The sequence below is a fragment of the Silurus aristotelis genome (genome assembly GCF_946808225.1).
Source record: "Silurus aristotelis genome assembly, chromosome: 14".
Taxonomy (NCBI): domain Eukaryota; kingdom Metazoa; phylum Chordata; class Actinopteri; order Siluriformes; family Siluridae; genus Silurus; species Silurus aristotelis.
Window position 1 is genome coordinate 14,896,143 of NC_139587.1, and position 24,101 is coordinate 14,920,243.

Sequence of the window (24,101 nt, forward strand, 5' to 3'; positions counted from 1 at the left end):
TAAAATAATAATAAAAAGTGCACATTTACAATGCAGTGCTACTCAGAGAGCAAAACCACTGTATTTACTGAAACAGATGTTTTTATTTTTTTTGATAAAGTCATTACTTATTGCAGTGCATGCATTTTTTTCATATTGTCATTTGCAGGGAGAGCATTCAGACAGTGGCATGGGTCTGTCTTCTGATGATCTGAAGAAGCTGAAGCATTTGGAATCCTTGGTTCAACCCTTAACTATCATGGCTCTGGCGTAAGTGCAGACTTAATAACATTGTTAAAACACTGTCACTCACAGCATCAAACACTACAGGAAGACGCATCTCCCTGGTAATCCACTCACTGAACGGGAATGTAGATGCAAGAATTGTCATACAGTTTTTTGTGGTTCTCCTGCTTTATGTCGACTCCGGTCACTGCCTCTCTCTTTTTAAGAGGTGACTTGGTGAGTGAGTCTTACAATGGCACAGTGAAGGAATATTGCTCAAGGTGACAAACCAAACGGCTACACAACAAAAGCAGGGCTGGAAGTGTGGCTTGTTAATGTTGGCTATGGGGCCTCGCGACTAATGTCTTTGTCTGCTCTGGCTGCATGACACTGGGTTTCTCACTTACTATACAGGAAAATATGCAAGCAAACTAGACCTGTTCAGGTCAGTAAAGAACACCAGGATTTTTTTTCTTTTCAAATGTGATGCCATGTTCCCGTCAGCATTTCTGTTCATGGCAAGTGGCACTTATTACTCTATAGACAGTGCTCAGGAGATCATGAAAATAGCCTGGAGTGCTGCACGCACAAATCACACCACAGTGAGAGCCCATAATGGCTTTTGTCAGAGCTAGATAGGGTTCCAAACATTTCCCTAGTATGTTGAACTTCAGAGAAAAATGCAAGAAAACAAATTCCTTGAATAAAATTACATAATTACCCCACACTTTTTTGCTGTTCTGATTTAATTCCAAGTTTGTTTTTAAAACATTTTGTGTGTAACAATTAAAAATATTTAATCTTGTATCAGGTAAGATTTAACATCTTAGCCACTAGAGCACAATAGAGCAATTTCTGCTTAGTAAAATAAGAGATTATCTGGTTGTTGACTATGGATCCAAGGGCATCAAGGCCATCAAAAGCCTTTCTGCTTATGACTCTCTTTTCGTAAAAATGGTCAGACCGACTCTTAACCCTGAAAAAAAAAGGATATCAAAAAAAGAATCGTTCAAGTTAGACTGTGTACTAAATATGTTCCAGTGACCAGTCACTGTCACTGTTACTGCTTATACAGGTATTTTTATACAATGAAAAACTGACAGGTGCTTGACCAGGGTATGATTAATAACAAATTTGAATTAGTGACTTTTGTATTACAATTTGTAGTGGAAAGATACTTTACTGTTCAAAGTAATATAGGTAAATTAATATGACCTTACAATAAACCAATTTAGCTTTTCATTCTACCTTTAAAGGCCACCCATGTTGATATCCAAAATGGGATTATCTTTTTTTTTTATATTCTTATGTAAACAATAAAATGATGTGTTTTCATTGAGAACACCTATTTCCATTTCTACTTTTCACACCTGTTTATCTTGCTGCTCATCCTTCAAACTATTTACATTGCCCCTCTTATCAATGCTCTCCACCACATAAAAGCTGACTGTAGCACACAATCTGCTAGAAGAAACCTTGCCCGTGTTGCCATGGCCTCTCCACTGGGTAAAAAAGACCCACTTAAGGCATGCAGAGAATGATCTATACATTGCAGAGAGGTGCTCCTGCTGAGAGACCACTCGATCACTGCCACCTTCGACCTTCTAAAGCTTTACTACTTCTTCTTGTCCCAGTCAGCATTGTGTGCATGAATTCCACTTGGGTTTCTGCCATTCAATGCACACATGTGCTTTGAAGGCAATGGATCATAATGTTGTATGTGCTTTAGAAAGTCTTAGAACCTACAGACCCCTGAAAGTATGGCACTCCATTTTGTATGTATGTTTTCGTCAAAAACCCACAGACAAAAAAAATGACACGCTCATTGATTTACTTCAAGCTATCTGACCTAGTGCTTCTCAGACTGCATACAAACAAATTGGCTATTCAATTGCAATACATTTTTAAGAGCAATAAAGCATTGTTGCAAGTTATTGCAGCGACTGTTTTTATTCTAAATCAGATATAATATTGAGATTGAATACATTTGGAGTTTTTTAAAATGGTTTATATCTTTTCTCTTGCTTTAGGATGAAGACAAAGAGTAAGGAGTCTGTTTTGTCAGAGGGGGAGAATGAGAAATACCCACCACCCATCCCTTCACTAGACTTCAGTCTGGAAGATAACTCACTGGATCCAGAGCTGGAATGTCATAGCCCTCCACCAGACTACAATTATGTTGTCCGCTATTCCACACCACCTGTCTGAGTTTCCTGCTGCTACCCCAGAGCCATTAGGACCTCCTTCTTAAGCCCTGAACTATTACACTTTCTATTTATCTTTTTGAGCTTTTAGGAAGCTTTTTTATCTGGAGACTTTGTTCACTGTTTTCATTTTGACATGTATATTGGTCAGTAGCTCGAGCACTGCAGTGTTTTGTACACCTTGGCAAACTTCTGTATGATCTCCAGTATACAGTAAAACATACAGTAAATGTTGTCTCCTAAAAAAAAGCTGTTAAAACGTGTCACGCCATACCACTGTGATACAAGGTCTCCTCAGGTATTTCTGTTATCTACTGTGAACACCAAAAGCACAACATATAAAATTTTGTATAACCCAAGAAATTAACAGCGACCTTTTCATTACTTTACACATTTAAAAAAGTTTCATTGACAGAAACTGGAAAGTATTTTATTTTATAAAATTTTTGATTTTTTATGAAATTTTTATGAGCTTTGTTTGAAGAAACAATTATCAATGGACACAAATAGGAGTTTTATTACCTGATACTTTAAACTAAATTTTAAAGAGTAATGAATGTCTTTCTGCCCTTCATTCACACCAAATTTGTTCAGATATCACAGTTTTTTATGCACATTACTTTTTTTTAACCTGCATCCACATAATTATTTATACTGTTGCACTAAATTGATTAGTTTTACACTATTAATACCTAGCATCAATATTTTCCATTTCATTGATTTTAGCATAACATATTGAAAGGAAATGTGATGTGAACTCTGTAAGACACAATGCGTATTGCATGTACTTTTATTAATCCCAATTAGAATGGTTTTGGGTGCAATTTACTGAATCAAGTAAAACTTACCATGTTCTAATTGCTTTTATAATAACATAAAATAAATGCAATAAAATTAGGTAAACCATCTCTTTATTGATATGGCATGCAAGTATATATATATATATGATACACTAATCCATTATACAAAAGGCTTCTTCTGCCCTGCATCCCTCTGATGATTGTTCACATTTTAATATCTAATAACTTTTGTTTAGACTGTATACATAATAGTTAAATATTAAATTTCTTATATACTTCCAATTATTAACCTGTTTTATTAAATGGGAGTACCATTGATCCATGCTTGTGCTATAATCTGACTAAAGCTTGCAGGGCAGGCTAAAAGATTAACAAGTAATATAATTTTTTAACAGGCTGGTCTTTAAACATGTATGGTCATCATAAATTATAGCAGAAGCAATTGCAGTTAATATCAGTATTAAATATTCTGTAACAGCAGACAAATAAGAAATGTGTGGCTTTGTACCCAAGACTGTTGTCAGGAAGGAGAGAACTGTTACTCCTATTTGTTACCTATACATTGTTCTTACTTACCTGTATTCATCGGTAGATATGCAATTTTCTAGACATATATCTATTATAAATTAATGTTTGTATTTTTTTTTTTACTCATTTGTGTTCATTTACAAGGTATATTGTATGCACTGAGATTTTCATATATATATATATATATATAACTGTATTTTAACCAGGCATCAATAAAGATTTATATATTTATATATAACTTTTTAATGTAATTATTTCTCTTTACATTTTTCTTAAGACCATTAACTTATATTAAAAGTTAAATCAACATTTACATCAAGATTGTACACAGTCTACAGAAATTAAACGAACAAAAAAGACACAAACACAATACATTTCAATGCAATGAATGCAGATTGAGAAATGCTAAATTGTTTATTTCACTTCCAAAAAAGTTTATGCATCATATTCCTGGCATTCCAAAATTTTTTTTACAGCCTTAGAGATCAGGTTGTGTGTCATTTGTTTATGCCCTTCCTCCCATTTCTTGGCCATGGAGACAAACTTCCTGAGCGGGGTGAGGTGTCGGCAGTCTGTCTGTCACCAGGACAATACCTCTGTGAGCGGGAAAGGAAGGCTCTCTTAAACCATCTTAACATTGCCCTTCCTATGGGATCACTGTGCCTCCCTGTCATGGTACTGGCACTGTACCATGGGGGACTATGTGCAATAATATTTTTTTCCAAAAACATTACCGTAGATAAGAGGTATATAATTATTAACATCTCATTGCATATCATCTACATAAACAAACAGGGGAAGGATGTTAAAGAGGTGATGTGCCATCGTCATCTGGAAGAAAATCTAGTTGGGAGACTCACGCATACCACACACACACACACACACACACACACGCACGCACGCACGCACGCACGCACACACACACACACACACACACACACACACACACACACACACACACACACACACACACACACACAAAAACACTTCACTTTTCATAAAAAAATTTATTTGACTGCATAGTTAGTACAAATTGTTTTTATACATTTAAGGTGGATACATTGGCCAGTTTTGGTTGTAAGAATGCATACTGGAAAAATGAATTTGCACCTGAAGATTTTTTTATTTTTTTATCTGCACATCTTTATATATTATTGGAGTTATTTATTTGCACATTATGTAGATATCTTAAATCAAGTATACTGCCAAAATTATAAAATATAATTTGATCTTTGATCTTTTTTTTTAAAGAAGGGCACTAGTTTCCACTTGATTTTGTGACATTTCTGTTGAGATTTGCCTATTCAGCCACAGGAGCATCAGCAAGGATGGGCACTGCTGTTGGAGAAAGTCTGAGGCATGCAGTTGGTCCTCCAATTAATGCAACATTAAGGTGTTAAGTGGGGATGAGTCCAGGGCTCTGTACTGGAGTCCTTCAATGCCAACACTGGCAAAACCATACCTCAATGCACCTCAATTTAAATAAATGGGCATTGTCATGCTGGAACAGGTTTGGGGCTCTTAGTTCCAGTGAAGGGTCATTGTAATGCTTCAGCAAACAAGGACATCCAAAAATAACGAGTCAACATTGTGTGGAAGATCCGCACATGGATTTGATGGTTTAATTGTTACACCATAGTGTCTGTAAAAGCAATCCAAGACAAACATCCTCTATGTAGCTAATTATAGATGCTCGTTAATTGGAATATGTTGTTATTTTTACTCTGGTACGACAACTGAATGTATGCAAATCTTTACTCCAAAGGAAACATCCTTCTGGATTAATCCCTAGAGCAAATGGTATGTGAAAAGGATATATTAGCTTGCCAAAGCCTTTGAGCTGATCAAATTCTCACGATCCATTATCCAGACTCTGCACTTAAGAAGTAAGGTTGAGTCAGTCCTCACGTCCGCACACTCACTCAGAGCCAAAACAATGAACCGGATGGCCTACAGATCAACTGCATTCAGTGTACCTTTATCCAACTTCACAGACTGATCGTGTGAGCAACTGAAAAAAATGATGCTTCCTGTAGAACAACTAGCTGAAGGAGTACACAAAGTCCAAATGTCATTTAAACAGTGTCAGAAAATACACCCAAAATCCTAAACCAAACTGTATGCTTCTATTTAATTCCAATATGAACGGTATCTATTTTATAATATTCAAATGTACAGCAATGAATTTATAATGATTAATTAGTTTAAATACACCTAAAACGGAATTATAAGTACTGACAATACTGTCATTTTAATATATTAAGCCATAAGGTTTTGACTAAATAAGGACAAGGCAGGTTTTCAGCTTAATGAAAACTTCCTAATACATGTAATCTACAGTATACGGCAAATAAAAATATTCCGATTTTGATTTTTTTTTCTTTACTACTTTAGGGAATATTTTGATGTAATAAATTTCATTAGTTTGTGACACATCAAATTCACCTGGTAATGAAACCTAATTGTTTGAAGCAACAGCTGCTGATTAAAATTGTTTTGATTCAGAAAACCATAAAATTTATAATTTTTACTTTTTAAAAATCTTATTTCAACCACCAGCATAAACGTTCAGACAGAACCTAATAATGCCATTGATTTTTGACATGTAGGTGATAACTGTAAAACAACCAGAGATTATTAAGCAGTGACTGTATACTACAAATTTGGTCTTAGCATCAGACATGCTATTTTAAAAGCTTAGTATATGAGACAAATATGAGATATCAGAATAGACAAAACTCGTTGTTTATGTATAACCTTGCCATTTTAAAAGTAGGTTTATACAAAAATGTTTTATGCTGTAGGAAGTTTAGCAAATTGCATTTAAATCATTTTTGTTAGCAAAACTGTGCTATTGATAAATTCTATAAAATTTCCTGATCATGGTGTATTGTCCCAAATCTGAGTCATTATTGCTTGGAAGCAAAAAGTCCACAAAACTGTTGGGAACACCCACACATACACATAGCACACACAAACAATGCACACAAAAAAGTTGAAAATTTTGCCATGAAAAAAGCCTTGGCAATCAGCCCTTGGCATGAGTGAAACTGTCGTCATGTTTTAAAAGACGTTCCATGTAATGGACCCAGAAAGTTTGAAAATCTGTTTTCATTGTAATCCTGTTTGTGCTAATAGTTACACTCACTACAGAATTAATTACACAATTATGCTATTAATTATTTTATAAATTGGCAGATATTAATCTACTTTAGATCTCTGCATTGAATAGTGAACACTGGTGCACTCAACAGATTTAGATTTAGATTTCTAGGCTGTCTGATTCTTGATATAAATGTAAGAAAATGTTTATGTTATGAATAACATACTTATATGTTGCGCCCTATAAATATGAGATATTAAAAAAAAAATGTTAAGCATGACTGGTGTGAGTAGGGAGTGCTTACCCTAACCCTAACCCTAGTCTGGTATGCTATTGCACAGTAAAGTTCTTATGACAAAATAAAGCATTTAATAGATGCATTATGAAAAGCTGAAATCTATCGATTACTAATAACTGATCACTTTTGACTAGTTGTCTTAAATAGTAGAATATAAGCTTCAAATTAAAAGGAAACGAATTGCATTAAGAACATTTTTAAATATGCACCATGTAACCTCATAACTGAAAAGGTTTAATGCTTTATTCTCCTATATTTGTCCTAATTATTTAACATGTCTGTCAAATGAAAACAAACATCTGCTAATTACACGTAAATTCAGTGAAAGAAACACCACTCAATATTGATGGGGCTATCTCAATGTAACTGCATTCACCTTGGTCTTAGAGCCAAGAATTTCACACACAAACCCTCACAAGAACTTCCAGATGTTAAGCATTTGTGACTGAAGACTCTGTAAAAATATCAGAAAGGAATGCATTGCCGACTCTGCTTTTTTTGTGAGTGTGAGTGGATAATAATGGATTGTATATTATTTATGGGAAAATAGTCATTTTTAAATTATAGGATCAGAATTACGTAACATAAGTATATTGATGTGCATTATTAAGAAAAGTGTGCAGGCAGGGTGGAGTGGGTGGAGAAGAGTGGCAGGAGTGATTTGTGATAGAAGAGTATCTGCAAGAGTAAAAAAGTTTATAGGACTGTGGTGAGACCTGCGATGTTGTATAGTTTAGAGACATTATTGAGTATTGAGTAAAAGACAGGCAGTGGAGCTGGAGGTAGCAGAGCTGAAGATGTTGAGATGTTCATTGGGAGTTATATGGATGGACAGGAATAGAAATTAGTTAATTTGGGGGACAGCGCATGTAGGACGTTTTGGATACAAGGTGAGGGAGATGAGATTGAGATGGTTTGGACGTGTACAGAGGAGGGACATGGGGAATATTGGTAGAAGAATGCTGAGGATGTAGCCACCAGGAAGGAGGAAAAGAGGAAGACCAAGGAGGAGGTTTATGGATGTGGTGAGGGAAGGCATGCAGGTAGTTGGTTTGAAAGAGTCAGATTTAAAGTTCAGGGTAGTATGGAGACAGATAATCCGCTGTGGCGACCCCTAATAGGAAAAGCCGAAAGAAGAAGAAGAAAAAGAAGAAGAAGAAGAAGAAAAAGAAGAAGAAGAAGAAGAAGAAGAAGAAAAAGAAGAAGAAGAAGTGCATTATTGCTATTACATTATTGTTATAAACTCAATATGTAGATAACTATAGATAAATAGAAAGACAATCTTGGGGGTATTTAACATCATTTATATGTTTATTAAATTTGTTTAATTCACTTTTTGTTGAGATTAAAGAAGGGGAGACCAGGGATAGTAACTTTTTTTTTTACATGTCTGTTAGATGAAGCGAGAGCCTGTTTCGGAAAATTTCTGGAGTGGTGTTGTGGGCAGCTAGAGGAGTAGTCAGGTGGATAGCTGGAGGCATAGACTGGTGGTGGTCAGACGGAAACATAGAGGTGTGATCTGTGACTTGTGAAGGTAAAACTCACTCTCCTCAAATATGTCTGGATTGTATGGCCATAAGTTCTTTTCTTGTCCCTCAGTCACCGAACTAACAGAATTTCCCAGCTGTTTTACATCATCTACTGCTCTCTTGAAAATCCTGAGAAATACACCTTGGTCTGTCTTTCTCTTCCAAGACCTAGGCATACTGAAATTAAACCATATACATACAACTTAATTTGCTTAGGGTTGGTTATAATATGTTTCAATGATGTTACAACTAACCCAAAGTTTTGTTACCCAGAGTCCTGTAGCCATGAATTAGCTCACCCTACAGCTAACAGCTAAAGCATTAGCACCAACAGCTTGCAATATCTGCACAGGAACACAAACAACATAATTTAACTATTAGTTGAACTACAAATCAGGGACTGCCATTACAAAAATAATTTAATTCCCTTATCTAGGGAATCAGGTGATTTGTAACTAGTTCCTGATTGCAGAGATTGGAAATGTTACAAGTGACCCATGTTACAACTATCCCCTGGTCTCCCCTAATATAATATAATACCTTCTAAATTAAACAGGGAACTTTGGTGTAAAATATACAACAAACAAATTAATTAATTAATCATTTTTTAGCAATGTAATAAGTTGATCAAATTGTCAAATACATTAGACACGTTAAAGGGAAATAGATAGGTTTCTATTACGCTTTGAACAGATGCTATTAAGTGAGCAATTCTTTGGCGCACACTGCCCTCTTGCGGCCACTAAGATTTGTACACGTTTTGAGTGTATATAAGATAGCTGGGCGAAGCGGTCAAACTCCAAAACCTGCCAAAACTTTTAGGTTAAAAAAAAAACAACCTATCATATAATTAATCATAAGCATAATGCGTAGTTTAGCACATTTTTATGTGCAACATTTTGTATTTGCAAGCAGTTCGAACTTATGATTAGTCTATTTAACAATTTTGACTTCATATCGACTATGCACTTTATGTGTCAGCAGAGGGCGCCCTTGGTGTTATTTTAGACCACATACCTTCAGGAATAACATTTTTGTTCGATTGGTCTATAAAAATAGTTTACAAGCAGGGGTCCAAGGACTTCTAGGAACCCCTGAAACAAAGACACATACTTTCCCCCCCTTATTTTTATACAATACTTTCCCAATCTGCTATTAACAAACCTTTCATTTATTTAATGAAACTAAAAAAAGTAAATTAATGTTATTTTTGGACCTATAAATCTCTCTTGGAGAAATGACCAAGAATATAAAGAAGAAAAAATAAAAAAAAATTTAAACCTTTCAATATTGACCCAAATACTTATTTGAACTAAATAAAAGAAATCTTTACAGAAAGAATGAAGGAAACTCTTGTTAGTGATAAATCTGCGAACAAGAAAGAATCTCTGGTGTGTAACATCTCTAAAACAATGTAAGATAATATAACATACAAAACTCTGTTGAACTCCCCACTTAAATCATATTCTTGAAATTCCAAGGTATTTCTGATTAAGGAAAGTGTTTGCTTTTTAAAGCATAGCACCTTGTAAACATGGTAAACATGACTGACCCATTTTGTAACACCATAAATGTGTACATGAAAAGGATACATGTTGGCCTGTTGGTAACTCTATTGGTTACATGGTACTTTGAAGATGAATGTAGGCACACAAATGGGCACTGTGATATGACCCAGGGCAAGTATTATTGTAAGATTATTCAATAAAATATACAATTAATAATAAACAATATGTTTGTAAAATCACTTTAAAACACAAGTATTTTGTCACTTCAAGTGATTGCAAGTTTTTTGGATAAAACTGTAGTCTACAGTAAAAACAATTATTTAAAAAAGGAGTCATGCGCATTTATTGAATCATCATGATGTATATAGTTTATACATATTCATTAATATCTGTATATTTTTAAATAATGTTTTAGTAATTTGCAAAAATATATATTTCCAAACAAATAATTATTCAGATCAATTCACCTATATTTTTTTAGCTCATATTTACTCTAGTTTCAGTCAATATTTAAGTGGAACTAAACAAAAAAAACTTGTTTCTCCCTTACTGGATTTACTGGTCGTCCCACCTTTGCTGACCATAGGTTCTAATAATTTAATACAATTATAATACATGACCCGACATACAAATATTAACAAATATTAACAATCTTAAAAATAAACTAAACTTTTTCTCAAGATTTACATTCAATAATTTCAACACAATAAATTGAACAATCGGTTTTCTTTCACATTTCACACGTTTATCTTACATTTTGTTTTTGTGTCACTGAGTGCAAGATTTTTTTCAGGAAACCAAAAGTGTTACTTTGACAACGTTTTATGAATAAATGTATTGTTTTATACTAAGAGTGAATAATGCATTTAATGCTAATTGTAGAGTTATATTTTGAGTAATTACTATAATAATGATTCAGGACATTGTAGAGAAAAAAACGCTTTAGACCAGTAACCAACCTTTACATAATAAAAAAAAATGGAAATGTATTTTTTTCATCTGTGATTGGATTATAATAGGAAAAAAAATAATCATAATAACGGAAAACTAAACAGTGAATAATATTCAATTCTAAGTTTCTATAATTGTTAGATGGCATGTGACATGATTCATTTTGAGCACATGTTTACAAAGTAAAACAAGTTTTGTGTGATTGATCTTTTGTATTATTTGGTTCGCATGTTTTATATTATTTCCAAACTAGTGGGCCATGGTTTATGTGGGCTTCCTGGCGTTCCCAGTGATTTCCGGAGTTGTGATCTGAAGGCCAGTGAAGAGTGAAATGGCTGTGGTTAGAATTCATTCATGTACACGGGCAGCTGGTCCTCGACGCTGAAACGGATAAAATAGTTAACAAGTCGTTAAATCTTCCAGCTAGTTGGCGGCACGCTCGACCCGGTGTCCCCGCACGAGTGCCGAGTGTAAAAGAGCCCAGGTTCCCACCAGGCCGGAACTAACTGTGAAGTGTGACCTGTTTCAAAGTGTGAAGGTGTGAATGATGCCGCCAGTGGGAAGCTGGACAGAGACAGAAAAAGAGGCACCAACACGCTTTACACCTCTTTCACTCGAAGATCTTTAACAAATAACGCGCGCATTCGAAAGGCGAGAAAGTGGCATGGGTACTATGCAGATGTAACATTCCCATATCCACAGGTCTCCTACAGTTACACCTATTTATGAATGACCAATGCTGAAAAACACACGTACTGTACATGCTTATAAACACAACAAAGAATGATGATGTGTAGTTATAATGTTGGCGCTTAATGTTTTTATTAGTATTGTTATTATTATTACTATACCATAGTTATATGTTTCTATTTATATGTATTAAAAAATATGGCCTCCATATATATGTCTTGGCTAGTATTAGTTAACCTCACTAAGTGTACATAGAATTAGTGGACCTCAGTAGGTTTGTGTCACAAACTTGTTTTATTGCACTCAAAAACTCAGGACCCTCACCACTCCTTCCTGCACGATATGAGGTATTGAGGTGATGCGGAAATCAGGCGCTAGGGGAATGGGCGCAGTGGGTTGGCAGCCTTATTGGCCCCTCATTTGAATGCAAATCGAGAGGGTTTGAAGTCTTGGCTGACGTCAGGAAGGGCTTGTTATACGTACATCAGTGACCACCACCTTGTCAACAGAGTCACATCATGTTTGATTGAAGCACGTCAAGGACTACATCGTATGAGCAGCTTGGAAATCTTTTTTTGTTTGTTTCTGGACTACCACATTTCAGAAGAAACCTCAAAATCTGGCCCTCTAATTCACATTAAGCCATATCTAGCATGATGCATTGCTAGAATGTCGTCTTGAAAAAAGACTGGTTTTGGGGCTTTTTTCCCTTTGTGAATCATGTACGTTGGATACCTTTTGGATAAAGGAGAAGGAAACATGTATCACCATCAAGGACCTGTACGGCGATCTGGTATCAACCTTCCGCCACAGAATTTCGTCTCCACGCCACAGTATTCTGATTTTGGTGGATACCATCATATGGCCAGCATGGACACACACTCTCAGGCAGCAGGGCCATGGGCCGCTCCGTACGGGGGTCCGAGAGAGGACTGGGGCGCCTACAGCCTTCCGCCTCCAAACACCATAGCAACTCCCATGAGTAACTCATCACCGGGACAAGTCTCCTACTGCTCGCCTGATTATAACTCTATGCATAACCCGGGGTCGGCAGTGTTGCCTCCGCCACCCGACAACATTTCCGTGGCCCAAATGTCCCCGGATAAAGAACGACGCAACTCTTATCAGTGGATGAGCAAAACAGTTCAGTCCTCTTCAACCGGTAGGTTCTGTGTAGAATCTAAAGTCTGAAAATCAATGTCATAATCTAGTTCTTTTTTTTCCTCTCAAAAATATTACAGTGTGGAATCACGTGTCACTTGTGTGAGATCATTACTGAATTATAATCCAGGATGCCTTGATCACTCATTTTCAGCTTCAGAGTGAAATCTTTCAACAAAATCAAAACAAAACGGTGAATGATTCGCCTAATGCATCCTTGGATATTTTTTTTTCTAAATCTTTAGTGTAGCATCAATTTGATTGATCAATTAATATATAACTCGTATTAACATCAAACAAAAAAAATGATTGTAAACCTGAAACTAAGATGAAATTAATACATTTAGATTAGGTTCATGTAGATTTGTTTATTTAGAATTATTTTTTATACAAGAAACTTCTACAGAAATAAATGTGGGCTACATGTAGAAGGTAAAGGTGTTGGGATCTGGCGCCTGCACCGCTTGTAATGCTAATGGATCGACTCCTGTAAACTAGATATGTAAGATTTTTCCCCCCTGATACCCTGTCTCAACTTTTGAGGGTTATCTGTCATATTCAAGCGGCGTCTCCTTTCAACACATTTTTACTTTGATATGTAACAACACGTCTTCCTCCGTCCCTGTTCTTCAAGGTTTGTTTAGGCAGAATAGAGAGAGTGTGGCGAATTTCACAGCAAATAAAAATCACCTGTCTACAGCATGTTTAAGCAAAAAAAAGAAAAAAAATTGAAAAAAGAAAACCCCACACTGAATTGTAAAGAAAATAATTTGAGAATTTATAAATCCAACTAAGAAGGAAAGTAGAATATGGCAAAATGAAGTGAAACATTTCTAATTGCATTTGCACATAATTGAACAAACAAAATCGCTGCAAAAGAATCATAAAAAAAATTATTCTAAGCATAATGGTATTCCAAATTATTCTAAGCATAATGGTATTCCAAATTATTCTAAGCATAATGGTATTCCAAATTATTCTAAGCATAATGGTATTCCATTATGCTTAGAAGAATTTTTTTTATGATTCTTTTGCAGCGATTTTATTCCACCTTGTATTTTATTGCAATTAATATAAGAAATTTATAAAGCGCTTTTATCCTGTTTCCTATTCCCCAACAACCTCAAAAATAATACAAATAATAATTTACCCATAAAACCTGTTTTTTTTTTTTTTCTTTCTTTCTTTCTTTTTTTTTTTTTTTTTTTACATCGAAAATGCTTCGTAAATATAACTTGGGTATCCGTCTTTTGGCTGTATGCCAAGCATCCTCAGAGGAATCTCTTTTGTAATGCCTCAACACATCAGTGGTGTTTAGGTCCTGTCTATGCGACTCTTTGTTCTGCAGTTTGTTCCAAACTTGTCATTGTAGAAGATCATAAGCTCAGTTTACAGATATTACTACAGATAAACATGATCTCTTTTTGGCAATGCTAAGACAAAATTGTTTGTAAGTGAATCCATGGCATTATATTTCAGATCTTCAGACAATGCAAAGCTGCTTTCATTTTTGACTTACAGTGTGGCTAGTTTTAATAAAATGTTCAGTTTGATTGATTTTATCCAATAATTTAAGGCAACATTGGTTCGGTTGTTTTTATTTTCGTAATGTATTTATATTGCATTCTTGCATCTGTTTAGGAAAAACGAGAACAAAGGAGAAATATCGAGTGGTCTACACGGATCATCAACGACTAGAGCTGGAGAAGGAGTTTCACTTCAATCGTTATATTACTATAAGAAGAAAATCAGAGCTGGCAGTGAATTTGGGCCTCTCTGAGAGACAGGTACGACATGGAATTCAAAGTCATTCCATCATTTTGTATAAAAACAACAACAACAACAACAACAACAAGACAGCATTCAGGATGTTATAAGATTGTAAAATGTGTTTTATTTTAGGTAAAAATTTGGTTTCAAAACCGTCGCGCCAAGGAGAGGAAGCTGATCAAGAAGAAGTTGGGTCAGTCGGACGGCAGCAGCGGCTCTGTGCACAGTGACCCGGGATCAGTGAGTCCTCTGCCCGTTCCCGGATCGCTCAGTCCCTCGGATGTGCACGGCTCGGTTTACCAGCCTCCAGGATTGAACGCCTTACCATCCATAAGAAACATTCAGCAAGTCACGGTCACTCTGTAAACTCAAAACTGGAGTATTTTACTCCAAAACATCCGACTTAAAACTGAGCACTCCGACCCGCTGCAAGGACTCGACACACAGCGCTCACAGGGATTCACGCGCCCAAGACCACACGTCCCGGGGCGCGAGCTTGTGGATTATTGTAAATGAGGAATTGAGGTTCTATTGCAACCAAAGGCTGGAGGCTCTTCAAATATTGTTTTAATAGAATAGTTTTTAAAAAATGGAGAAAAACGCACGACAAAATTGTTCGTCTGGTACAAAAAAGTTTAATATTCTAATAGTTTTGTTTGTGTTTGAACGATTAAGATTATAATCTTTTTTTGTATGTGATGAGTGTATACGTTTTTGTAAATAAAGTATCTCGGGCAGAGGATTACAGCGTTTCACAGACGCATGTAGGCCTGATTTCAGTATTTTCACATGCGTGGACGAGTTCTGCTACTTTTCAACGTTTCTTTACATCAGCACCTTTTCGTTCACGTGGGTGAATGCAGATTTCGGATTTATGGGTAGAACGTTTGAGTGTAAATAACGTTCCAAATGTAAATAAATGTTTTGGAAAAACATAATGGAATTATGTTATTATATACACTACCAACACTGTCTTATTGAGGTAATTTTTAGGAAAAATCAACCAAATTAAATCTACAATTGTAAAAAAAAAAAAAAAAGCAAGTGTATCATTCATTAGGATAAAATTGGATTATATAATAAGAAAAGCAGAAACAGGCTCAAAAAGATGAACAGGACCCATGAGCTTGCTCATTTGGCCCACTATATTTTTTCACAGGCCAGGCCAGTGCAAGAACATTGGCTCATGTTTAATTATATAGCTGAATCATGTAAAATCGTTTAGAGTAAAAAATAAGGTTAGATACCAGGCATTTGACTGATACTGTTACACTTAAAGTTTATAAATTCACTATAAGGTATTAGGAGCTAAATATAAGAAATTATTCAGTCCAGAACTGGCATGCTCAGGTACACATTTAGTTTATGACTGTAATCCAACTATTCATATACAAGGATCAATTTTAAGTGTGTCAGTCATATTTTGGTCATTAGTGATACATTGTAGGTTTTAATACTGCATTATTCACTCACAGTACACACTTCTACTAAAAATGTTATTAGATTCAAGTTAAAACAAATGATACTACTGGTAATGATTACAATAGTACTGATAGGCCTACTTCTTATTGAGTTATTCAGGTATGGACTAAACCCAAGGGACCAGCAGTGACATTAGAATTACTAATAGATTTTTATATTTGTTTATGATTTTCCATTAAACACTGTAAAACAGAATATATAAAGTATTTTGATAGCTATGATTCCCGGATCCCTTGAGGACTCTGGACCCCACACTGAGGTGTCTGTTAGTCCGACTAGTAGGATGGTCTATTAGTAGTAATTTAAATTACATCAATGCGTGGCCAAACTATATGAATTGGCCTATAAACCTATGTAAAATTATGTAACAAGGTCAAAGCGCTGTTAGTCATTTGTTCTTTCTTTCGGTTTATTTATGTTTATTTCCGGCTGAATAGGAACAGTATAATTAAACGTTCCCGCGTCTGACACGAGCACTTTAAGCCCCGCCCTCAAGTGGCCTCGCGCTTTACGTAGCCCCAACGTCACACGCGCAGTGTCAGTAACGTCATGAGCGTCTTACTGCCCAACATGGCGGACTTTGATACCATTTATGAGTTAGAAGAAGAAGACGAGCGAATAGTGAGTGAAGAGCACCTCGTCCGATACTGCCCTGAACCTGTGATAATGCGAGGGGACGGCCACATCACTGTGTAAGCAAACGAGCGCCGCAGAGTCGCCGCTTTGTGTGAAGTCCTGCTGTGGTTAGCCTCCGAGCTAGCGTTCAGTGTGTGCGGGCTGTTTTTTTTTTTCCTGCTTGCTTTATGGTTGCTCTCAAAATACATGCAGGAAAACTCTCTCTCTCTCTCTCTCTCTCTCTCTCTCTCTCTCTCTCTCTCTCTCTCTCTCTCTCTCTCTCACACTCTCTCACACACACACACACACACACACACACACACACACACACACACACACACACACACACACACACACACACACAAACAAACAAACAAACAAACACACACCTTTCTGGTTTTTCTGATTGCCCAATACCTAATAGCCCTTCTTTTACTTTTTGACGTTCAGTCCTTCATTGCTAGAAATATTACACACTTGCCCTGTTAGCTGTAACCGGCATGGCTTATTTGTTTGTCGTGGATGTTTACAGTAAATATAAGAAGTATCTCTCTCTCTCTCTCTCTCTCTCTCTCTCTCTCTCTCTCTCTCTCTCTCCCCATTCCCACTTTCCTCCGCCCGAGTCTTTAATGTTTTACAAATATCTAAATAGCACAAATAGGATGATTATCTTATCTTATGTTCTCATCTACACAATGTACTGATCTGTACCTTTTTCTTCATTTACTTCAGCAATGTAAAGTTAGTCTGTCTGATCCATTCAGATATATAGGCCACCACATATAGTGTAAAATGCAGATATGACATCTCCTGCTCGGAGGTAGCAGGGAGACAGTTGCGATTCAGCCCAGACAGACACGCAGACAGACAGACAGACATGAAGAAATTTACATTCTAATAAAACAGAATTTTGATCATGTGTTGAAATGATCTTTTTAATTTGCCGTGTTGTCACAGCAAGCAAGTGTCCTAACCCCTCAGATCATTTTCAAATATAACATCATTCACCTGTTACAGATCTTGTGCTAAGAAAATGCACTATTTGAACATTAATATAGAAGGTTCTGCACAGATATAAACCTAACTATCCTATTGTTTATATATTTTTGCCCCATAAAAATGTTTTTCATGTTGAAAGCATATTATTACTATATGGAAGAACTTGTTTTACATGTAATTTCTGTATTTATAGGTTTGGACTTAGCAACAAATTTGACACAGAATTCCCACCTGTTCTTACAGGAAAGGTAATGGTGCACAAACAATACAAGTGTTCGCAAATATTCGAATCGTGCCAAGCATGTGGCTGTTTCTGTAGCGAATTTTGAAAATAATCTCGCAGGAGTCTTGAGTCCAAAAGTGGAGTACTTCAGTAAGTGCACCATAGTGAGACTAACGCAAACTGAATGCACTAAAGTGGGCTTCTGTCAATGAGTAAGCAGTCTAAGGGCCTGGCAGCCTGGGATCCCAGTGTTGGGAAGACACAGCTCCAGGTGACAAAATAATGAAATAAAGACTGTGCCGTGCACAAGAAAAGAAAGCTTCCTGGGTTGGATGCAGAAACAAAAAAGGTTGCAGGGGGAATAGCAGGCTGAGGGAAGTGCAGGGCAATAAAATGTATCTCTAGTATTGTGACCTAGGGTGACATGTGATGGATGAGGTCAGGATTATGATGACTGAAGGGTGCAGATCAGGCCCGTGGGGCTTTATTCCGAGCTCTTTCACTGTTTGCAAAGAGACCTTTGCATCCTGTCATAAAAGATTACGACCCCGGTTTTATGGTGTACATACCCAGTGAGGAATGAGCAACCATTCATGTTGTTTGGACGGTACAGCCACAGGCCGTGGTCTTATCTCTCTCTCTCTCTCTCTCTCTCTCTCTCTCTCTCTCTCTCTCTCTCTCTCTCTCTCTCTCTCTCTCTCTCTCTCTCTCTCTCTCTCTCTCTCTCTCTCTCTCTCTCTCTCTCTCTCTCTCTCTCTCTCTCTCTCTCTCTCTCCCCTTCTGCCTTGAAAGTCTGGGAGTTTGGGTGGCAAGTTAGAAGCATGCAATTATTAAATCTCATCTGCTTTTTGAAGGAGGCACCTTCTAAAGGGTTGCATAGGACAGTAAAAACATTTGTGGAATCTTTGAGGCAAAATGTTTGCCATTGTTGTATTGTGTGTACATGCACATTTTGTAATTGTTCTGTTTTTTGTATGTGGCACTAAATGTTTAGCACACATTTGCTACTTGTTGGATTAATAACATATTGATTATCAGAAGATCAAGAAGATCAAGTCTCAAGATCTTTTTTTTTGTTTTGTTCAGTTTTTAATTACCTCTGCTTCTGTCAGCTTGCTCCAGAGGAGTTCAAGACGAGCATCAACCGGGTGAATGCTTGCCTAAAGAAGAACCTTCCCGTCAATGTTAAATGGCTACTATGCGGCTGTTTGTGCTGTTGCTGTACTGTGGGCTGCAGTCTGTGGCCTGTCATATGCCTCAACAAGAGGGTGAGACCCTCCTTTGTTGTTACTGGTCTATCTGTAAATTAGCCATTTCTGTTTTACTGCATTTAGCACTCCAATAATCTTGTTTGGTGCCCACCCTAGCCAGATTAACAAGGTGTAATTACTGCCATGGTGTTCAGTTGATGCATTAAACACGGTTAACTGAAAGTTGTGCTATGACAACTTTAAAATTCCACACCAGGTTATTGACCATAACATGCAGCTTATGAGCTGGTTAAATAGGGGCCTCAGTCCATAAATGTCTCTAAAGTCTTAATGTGGGTGTTTTATTAGTATTTGCTAAGCACCTGTTTGAAAGTTTTTTGAGGGGATGATTGCTGGTACATTTACGCTCTGTCTTTCTCTTTTTGACAGACAAGGAGATCCATTCAGAAATTGTTAGAATGGGAAAACAACCGGTTATATCACAAGGTAAGCAAATTTCACTTCAATACCACTAGAGCAATAAAGGAACATGCCCAGTAGTTTTCAGTGCTTCAGTAAATGAAGTGTTTAGATGTTGTTAATGGTTGTAAATCCAGCTGCTAAACTGTGAAAATGCCCATGTCCTTTGCAGCTATGTTTGGCTGGGCTATTGATAGATTGCAGACTGACCAGACTGTGCAGAGGTCAGCAGTAAAAAATGGCTTGTGTCTAATGCCAAAGGCTGACAGACATTGCAGCTAGTATAGTGAGGAAACCCCTCAGAGCACTAACTGCTGTTTGACCCGAGTGAACCCACATGTTTGAAGCCTGTCTGCATGTCTGGAGTGTTTGTGTGGACTGGGAACTCTGAGAGCATTCAGTAATTCCACTGCCTTATCATTCTCATCAGCTGGGGCTGCATTGGAAACTTAGCAGAAGAAAATGTGAGAGTAATAACATGATGGAGTATGTAAGTACTTAGAGTTACAGATGTTAATGCATAACCTTTTAATGAATGTTTCTGACATTTTAAAATTCTCTTTTATCCTGAAATTTGTCACTGGGCCTCATTTATCAATCATAAGTCTGTAAAAGTTTTCATTGGCCAAACCATATTTCAAATTATGGCAAAAATTTACAAAAACTTCAGTGAATTAGATTCTCTTTGTTTCCTCGTGAACGTTTATTAGCAGACGTCATCCATAAATTACCAAGCACGTTCATTGCACAGCTGATTTACATTCAGTTACGGTCACAAAACCCCATAAAAGAGAAAGCTCACAAAGAGATGGACCTGACAAAATAATGACTAAATGGTGAAAAAGTGCCTCATAAGCGTGTTGTGTGCTAAATCTTCCAGTAATGCTGTTCAGTTTACCACCATGGGTCCTTTGCAATGTGTTGTTACAATTTGATGGTCTTATCGTTATGCAAAACAAACCTACATTATATATATTTGCACAAATGCCCCTCTCTGAACTTATAGGATTTGTATGATTAGCAAAACCAGTGTGTAAATGCTCACGTGAATGATCTAAGGACCGATGTTTTTGTACTCAGCTTGATAAATGATGCCCATTATCAAGTCTTTGAAAAGCAATGGTCTTGAGTAAATGATCTCTTTAAAAATAAATATTTCTTTCTTTCCCTCCAGGTGATTCTTATAGAATTCTTACCCAAATATCCTATATTCCGACCAGACTAAGAGCACTGCAGTGGGATGCTGGTAAATGGCTCGCACTCTGCTCCTTACTTAGTGCCTTGTATATAAAGTTGGATTGGGGCTTCACAGGTGTTTCAGCGTGCCCCCTCCCCTCCCTCCCCTCCCCCCTATTTCCTTGTATATTAAGGTTTTCAACACTGTCACTTTGCTTTAGAGCGGGTTTTGCACATTTCCAGATCCAGTAGAAACGCGCCTGTGTTGCACTCGGACGTTTTTGTTACATAAAATACCACAGTTGAAAAGTGCATTTACCCCAATAGCCATCCATCCTTCCCACCTCCTACATGTAATATTGTTGATGAAATCAAGCACCTCAAGGTGTTTATTTGCCTTATTATAAGAGTAAAACATTTTGTGATGGAGGTGTATGTGTGGGATAAAAAAATGGTGTAGAAAAGCAGTTTTAACAGCTTTAGAGCAAATTCTGCATATATGCTGTTGTAGTTACTCTAATAAAAAAACGACAAGGTTCAGGGTTTTTCTGCGCTTATGGAATGGGTATTGCAGTAGTAGCTAAAACGTTTCAGCATGATATTTTTTCCCCCCGTCTGCACTTTGGTAATGGTCCTAAACAGGGATGAGTTAAAGAGACAGACCATTGAAGATGTACAGCCTAGTATTTCATGTTTACATAATGTAATTTAGCTGGCAATTATTTTTTTGCCAATCTAATATTGTAACATAGTTTTGTTTAGAAACTGCATCTCTGTAACTTTCCAGTCTGTATGGACCCGTTTACCTAGTAAGCCATAAAAAGTATGTACAACATGCCAGTTACGGTGAGGGCTGAAAATTGCACTTGAGCACACGAGGACGTCAGGCTTTCAGTTGATTTGTCCCTGAGGTGTCTTTTTTGTTTTTGTTTTTTGTTTTATGTTGTGTGTACTGGATGGATATATTTGGAATATTAAACACAAATTTGCCAATCAAGATGTGTTAAGAATATCAAATGTCATTTATTTCAAAGTGAATTACACCTTGTATGTAGAACCATTTTTTTGTAGTCTCTTTTTCAGATCATTTGGTAAAGTCCATATGCTGTTATACAGATGCAGAAATGTGGACTTTCAAGCTCGTTTTTTTATTATTTTTTTTTTAACATGTATACTGATTCTCTTTTGTTCAGCTGCCATGTTTTTCTTCATTTTTCTAATGTCAGCCTGTTGGATTAAAGTGCTTTTTGAACTGAGCAGAATGTTTAGAGAGAGCTGTACTAAAAGACACCTAAACTTTGCCTAATTATTTAGAGAGACAAATCTCTCAGCATTCTGTAAATGTTTCTCTTTATTTCTGTGAAAAGCATAATAAATTGTTGATTATAATGGTTTTAACAGTTGTCATTTTTGCATAGTGTCAGTCTACTGTCTAGTCTAGTGTTCGTTTGGTGTCACTTGGTGCATATAAAATTCTTTAGTATTAATATTATTTTGCATGATGGAAACTTTATAAAATTAAGGCAGATCATTTGTAAGTTGCTGCAGTGTTCAGATCAAAATATATTTATAATGATAAAAATCATGGATTCAGCTTTTATTTAGAATTATGTTTCCTGACAAATCTATATTAGTGCTAATGAAGAAGTGTTGAATATCCAGGTTCAATTGTTCCAATGTTGAGCTGCTGTGGTACTGTGCTTAGTTTCCGAATATACATTTTTCAAATTAAATGCCACATTAGTTATTATAGCAAAGAGCAACATGGAAGGACCTACTACAATAAAAAAAAAAAAGAATAATAATTATATATATATATATACACACACACGGTTGTACAAATGCTCTTTAGAATACAGAGATCAGACACTGGATTCTCAGAGGAGTAAAAAACAAGATGAGGTCAGTACATACAGTATCTCACAAAAGTGAGTACCCCCTCACATCTCAGCAAATCGTTTTAGTATATCTACTCAAAGGAACAATATAGAAATGAAACTTGGATATACCTTACAGTAGTCAGTGTGCAACTTGTATAGCAGTACATATTTACTGTCCACTAAAAAATAACTCAACATACAGCCAATATTGTCTTGATAACTGCCAACAAAAGTCAGTACACCCTAAGCGAACATTTTGAAAACTGTCCAAAGTGTCAATATTTTGTGCGAGCACTATTATCTCGCACTGCCTCAATCCTGCTTGGCATTGAATTCACCAGCCCTGCACAGGTTGTTGCTGGGATCCTCCTACAATCCTAGATAATAACATCAGTGGGCTGCTGATGTTAGACACATGGTGCTTCTCCACCTTTCGCTTGAGGATGCCCCACAGATGCTCAATAGGGTTTAGGTCTGACGACATACTTGGCCACTCAATCCATGTTCCCCTCGATGAACTGCAGCTCCAGCAGCACTCATGCAGCCCCAGACAATGAAGCCTCCACCACCATGCTTGACTGTAGGCAAGACACACTTTTCTTGGTATATCTTACAAGGGCATTGCCACACATGCTGGACACCATCTGAGGCAAACAAGTATATCTTAGTCTCATCAGACGACAGGACATGGTTCCAGTAATTCATGCTCTTGGAATGTTTGTCTTCTTTGGCTTCCTTCTGAAACTATGGCCATGCAAACCAACTTGCTGCAGTGTGCTGCGTATGGTCTGAGCACTGACAAGCGGACCTTCTGCTTCTGCAACCTCTAAAGAAATGCTGGCAGCACTCTAGCGCCTGTTTTTAAGCCAGTTTCTGCACCTGACGCACAGCACCAGGACTCAACTTCTTTGATTGACCTTTGCGAGGCCTGTTTTGGAAAACCTCTATATGACCCTGGTCACTACTGTAACTCAGTTTTAGGGTGTTACTGATCTTCTTATAGTCTAGACTATCTTTGTGAAAAGCAACAATTCTTATTCTCAAATCTTCAGATTTTTTTGCTATGAGGTGCCATGTTGAACATCCAGTGTGTTCAAGTATGAGAGAATTGTACTCAAAGCACCACATTTTAACTGCGCTAATACATGATACATACATTTGTATGGTCCTGTCAAGCAGACAAAAACATGAACATGATGAATAGGACATGTGGCTTTGCATAGTTACATGACATACAGCAGTTATCACTTAGGGTGTACCCACGTTTGTTGCCAGCTATTTTGACACTAATGGCTGTATGTTAAGTTATT

General features: G+C 36.7%; 3 protein-coding genes across 4 annotated transcripts in view; all 3 read left to right on the top strand.

The window, feature by feature from the left end:
* The window catches only part of kdrl (kinase insert domain receptor like), a 43,418-nt gene extending 39,444 nt beyond the window's left edge, over window positions 1-3,974 (top strand). Inside the window, exons 37-38 of the mRNA XM_083560167.1 lie at window positions 149-249; window positions 2,235-3,974. Coding sequence (XP_083416293.1) covers window positions 149-249; window positions 2,235-2,412 — 279 coding nt within the window. The 3' untranslated portion in view covers window positions 2,413-3,974. The remainder of the gene's footprint in view (window positions 1-148; window positions 250-2,234) is intronic.
* An 8,561-nt stretch (window positions 3,975-12,535) lies between these two features.
* On the top strand, window positions 12,536-15,222 carry cdx4 (caudal type homeobox 4; the record flags this gene model as incomplete). Its single annotated transcript, XM_083560499.1, has 3 exons — window positions 12,536-12,977; window positions 14,618-14,763; window positions 14,879-15,222. The coding sequence occupies 3 exons, from the start codon at window positions 12,536-12,538 to the stop codon at window positions 15,110-15,112; spliced, it is 822 nt and encodes a 273-aa protein (XP_083416625.1). The 3' UTR covers window positions 15,113-15,222.
* A 1,509-nt stretch (window positions 15,223-16,731) lies between these two features.
* On the top strand, window positions 16,732-22,304 carry chic1 (cysteine-rich hydrophobic domain 1). 2 transcript variants are annotated; one of them, XM_083560500.1, is made up of 6 exons: window positions 16,734-16,920; window positions 18,036-18,090; window positions 19,178-19,333; window positions 19,706-19,762; window positions 20,166-20,225; window positions 20,910-22,304. In XM_083560500.1, exons 1-6 carry the CDS (start codon window positions 16,778-16,780, stop codon window positions 20,958-20,960), a joined length of 522 nt encoding a protein of 173 aa, XP_083416626.1. In that variant the 5' UTR covers window positions 16,734-16,777; the 3' UTR covers window positions 20,961-22,304. The 2 variants fall into 2 exon arrangements, with proteins under 2 accessions (XP_083416627.1, XP_083416626.1); XM_083560501.1 differs by lacking the exons at window positions 20,166-20,225; window positions 20,910-22,304 and adding an exon at window positions 19,908-20,159 and having other exon boundaries at window positions 16,732-16,920.
* The last annotated feature ends 1,797 nt before the right edge of the window (window positions 22,305-24,101 follow it).

Excerpts from the sequence above, each read along its gene's own strand:
- chic1 (XM_083560500.1), top strand. The coding sequence starts at position 16,778 with ATGAGCGTCTTACTGCCCAACATGGCGGACTTTGATACCATTTATGAG. Across the intron at positions 19,334-19,705 it reads TCATATGCCTCAACAAGAGG|ACAAGGAGATCCATTCAGAA; the intron begins GTGAGACCCTCC and ends TCTTTTTGACAG. Across the intron at positions 19,763-20,165 it reads ACAACCGGTTATATCACAAG|CTGGGGCTGCATTGGAAACT; the intron begins GTAAGCAAATTT and ends CATTCTCATCAG.